The sequence below is a fragment of the Octopus bimaculoides genome, chromosome 25 (genome assembly GCF_001194135.2).
Source record: "Octopus bimaculoides isolate UCB-OBI-ISO-001 chromosome 25, ASM119413v2, whole genome shotgun sequence".
Lineage (NCBI taxonomy): Eukaryota > Metazoa > Mollusca > Cephalopoda > Octopoda > Octopodidae > Octopus > Octopus bimaculoides.
In genome coordinates, this window is record NC_069005.1 from 27,308,994 (window position 1) to 27,313,132 (window position 4,139).

At 35.3% G+C, this 4,139-nt stretch overlaps 1 protein-coding gene across 1 annotated transcript in view; it reads left to right on the forward strand.

Moving 5' to 3' along the window:
• Nucleotides 1-1,204, forward strand: part of LOC106882217 (heat shock protein HSP 90-beta) — a 4,714-nt gene extending 3,510 nt beyond the window's left edge. Inside the window, exons 3-4 of the mRNA XM_014932814.2 lie at nt 3-186; nt 304-1,204. Coding sequence (XP_014788300.1) covers nt 3-186; nt 304-747 — 628 coding nt within the window. The 3' untranslated portion in view covers nt 748-1,204. The remainder of the gene's footprint in view (nt 1-2; nt 187-303) is intronic.
• The last annotated feature ends 2,935 nt before the right edge of the window (nt 1,205-4,139 follow it).

Here is a 4,139-nt window from a genome sequence, read left to right on the forward strand (position 1 = left end):
CCAATTGATGAATATGCTGCTCAACAATTGAAGGAGTATGATGGCAAACAGCTGGTGTGTGTTACCAAAGAGGGTTTGGAACTTCCTGACGATGAGGAATCTAAGAAGAAGCTGGAGGAGGATAAGACAGCATATGAAAGCTTATGTAAAGTCATCAAAGACATTTTGGACAAAAAGGTCGAGAAGGTTGGTAGTTGTTTTGTATTTCATTCAGTTGCTAAATTATAAAATCATTAGTGCTTTTTGTTCCATGTTCTCTTACATCAATAATACTTCAATTCTTGTTTCTTTTGTTTGTTGTAGGTTGTTGTATCAAACAGACTGGTAGACTCTCCCTGCTGTATTGTCACTAGTCAGTATGGTTGGTCAGCGAACATGGAGCGTATCATGAAGGCTCAAGCTTTGAGAGATACTTCAACCATGGGTTACATGGCTGCTAAGAAACATTTGGAAGTAAACCCTGATCATTCCATCATTAAGGCATTGAAGAGCAAAGTAGATGCTGATAAAAATGACAAAACCGTGAAAGACTTTGTAATTTTAATGTATGAAACCTCTCTTCTGTCATCAGGTTTCAATCTTGATAACCCACAATCACATGCATGTCGTATCCATCGAATGATTAGCTTTGGTCTTGGTTTGGACGAAGATGAAATAATGGAGGAGAACGTACCTGCAGAGACTGATGCTGACATGCCAGCATTAGAGGGAGATGATGATTTATCTAAAATGGAAGAAGTTGATTAATTATTTCACAAGAGACATTTATTAGCTAATTGAGACACATGAAGAATGTTGGTTCATTCCTTGTACATTTTCCTTTTCATTTCCATATTTCAATGACCAGGTGGTCAGAATTTAGTAAAACCTGGTGGAATTGTTTATCTCAGATGCTTTCTACACTAAGCTGTTTTCTATGAAAACTAATCTCCATTGCTTGTTAACATTAGTTACCATACTTCAAGAACTCTTCTCAATTAACAACAAATTTGTAGTTCTTCAAACATCTCAATTATTTGCTGAAATCTTGTTTTGTTTTGTCTTATATGTTAATGGATGGATGGATCTCTTTTGACCTCCGTCTCGGAAGTCTTTGACAGCTGGCACCTACTCAGTTATTTATTTGCTTGGTGTAAGCATTAACTGCACTGAATTCCGTTGTATATTTGTTCAAATTTTTCCTAAATAAAAATATTTCATAATATTTTGTGTTTGTGTTAATGCTGCGTGATGTTTGCTTAATTTAATTTGTCTTGTGGGTTTTTCTTTTTGTACACTGAATTTTTCTAACCAAGTTATTTGGCTATGAATAGGGCACCACTGAAGATTGTCATGTTCCATAAGGGGAGTATGGATTAAATTCTATGAATTCTGGTGATGCATTTGTTGGCTAAGAGAAGTGTACAACCTGTTCGAGCAGTTTACTAACATAGTTCAATTTTGTATTATTTGCGCTGCTTACCATTTATATTTCCACATCTGATAATAGATTTTGATGTGGCTTCTGCAAACGGATCAGTAAAATGTGCAAAGGTGTTCTTTAATATGGTATGACTTTCTTATTTCTAGCAAGAGTAATGACCAAATGGATAAATTAGCATTATTAACCGGATGTAACTTAAATGGACCGAAACCTGAAGGACTGTATTCCAAACAGCCATTTTGGATCTAGTCTTTCTCATTTGCAAAGTGTGCCCTCCTTAATTTTGCTTTCAATTTAGGTTTATCAATACAACTCTGAATTTCGATTACGATCAACCAATTACTTTATCTTGTAAATTACAGAATCTGATGTTATTTGGAATTAAATTTGGGTAATTTTAGCCAAACAGACAGCATGGCATTAGCTTGTTACCATGACAACTGCATGCTGTGTTCACTGTCTTTTTTTTTCACACCATGAGATACTTTTCACCTGCATGTTATTAATTTTTCTGTTAGTATTTTCACATTTTTCATTTCATGTATTTTGGGGACAGCTTCACATTTCAACAGCTTAACTGAAATTTAGCCCACGTAACAGGAACTGAGAAACTGTGGGTGATAAAGATAATTTGACATTATTTTTGAATTCTGCATGCAAAAAAAGTATAAGATACAGGTATCCTCTTTCTTGGGACAAATTCTTTGTTGACCAGTGTTATTCTTATCGTAGTTTACAAATCCAAACATGAAAATGTTGCTCAACTTTGGGGTTTTGGAGACAGATGCCCCCTTCATACACACAAATGAATACATAAATGTACATATAAACTTGGGGAAATTTCGAACCTGGGTTCTCATTCCTAAGACACCTGATGAAGGCTGGAGGGTATATCAGCCGAAATGTGTTAACAACAAACAAAATGAGGACAAATATCCGTCAAATGTAAATAATGTAGACGGTAGAGCATTGAATAAAATGGAGTATATTTTAGACTGAAAAAAGAACTTTGTCATCTCAATTTTAAAAAGTGAACTATGGCAAAAATGCATTATTCATGAATGATCCAATAATAACCCCATACCCATAATTCACAAGCATGTATTATGCTTTTGTTAATTGTTTCAAGTGTTTATTCATGAAGACACACAGACATTGTCTTGGTCAACTCAGCTTGACCCAGCTGTATACGTCCAGGATGTAACCAACAGAAGAAGGGCCTGTGTATTTTTTTGTTTTCCCTGTTTCAAATACCAAATACGACTGAAATAAAACGAACCATACAAACAAAGGGATTTTAAAAGAACTGAATGAAATTCGTTTAGAACTCTTGATAATAGTTGAGAAGGTTAATAAGTTGCGCACAGTTCTGCCAAGTAGGTTGGTCAGAATTTGTACCAACCATGCAAAATGGCTGTGGAGTTAAGAAGCTCACTTTGTAACTGAGGTTTCAGGATCAGTTCCCTTGCATGCAAATTTGCTTTCTGGAAAAAGCATCACTCTTTAGCATTTAAACCAGCCATGCCTGGCTAAAATATCCACCCATTTTATGTTCAAACTGACCATATCCAGCCTTTCATGCCTAGCCTACACTCATTCTGAAAATAAACAATCACATGAAAATCTTGAAGCTTTGAGATAATGCGTGATTAATACAAAACAAAGGAGCCACAGATGTTGGGACTCACAGGGGTTATGATAGGGGACTGACACCCCTGGTGATTTGCTGTGCTTGAGAAAATATGCCAAGCTAAGTAAAAGTATGGTTGCCCTTGCACACAGACTTGTCTCTTGCATCCCTCGCCAGCTAAGTGTTCCTAATCTTACAGGCTTGTGGGTGCTGGTGCCATGTAAAAAGCACCTGTGCTGGTGCCATTTGAATGCACCTGTGCTGTGTAAAAAGCATCCAGTACACTTTGTAAAGTGGATGGTCTTAGAAAGAGCATCCTACCTTGGAAACCATGCCAAAATAGACATGGAGTCTGGGTGTTAAATGATGATGATGATTAATGTGAATAAGTGGCATGAGTAAGGACTTTCAAGCGAGATCGTCGCCAGTGCCCCTGGACTGGCTCTTGTGCGGGTGGCACATAAAATACACCATTTTGAGTGTGGCCGTTGCCAGTACCACCTGACTCTAGAGCTAAGATTTTTGTGTGTCATCAAAACTTTATACACACACACACTGTATATATATATATATGTATGTATATGTGTATATATATATATGTATATATATATATATGTATATGTATATATATATATATGTATATGTATATATATATATATGTATATGTACATACATATATATATGTATATGTATTTATTAATGAGGATAGAAATTGATATTAATCAATTAAAACCAGTGGTCTAGCATATTAAAAAAATCCGAAGATTAAAATTATATTACATACAAAAATAAGAGGAATGACCAGCAAAAGTGGACTCCTATATGCTAGAAATAGATGCCGAATCATCTAACCACGAAAAGAACATTTTTGTATGTAATATATGTATATGTATGTATATATATTTCGTATGTGTATTTCGTGTGCAAGATTCTTGATGTGGATACGTGTGTTGAAAGAAATACAATTAAACCTTGGGAGAGGCATTATGCCGGTAATAAACACACGCACTGGTTCAGTCCTTTATTAATTTATATAGTTTTTTGTTAAATTATTTCATTGCACTCTTGCAATCTCTTCAGTAACTT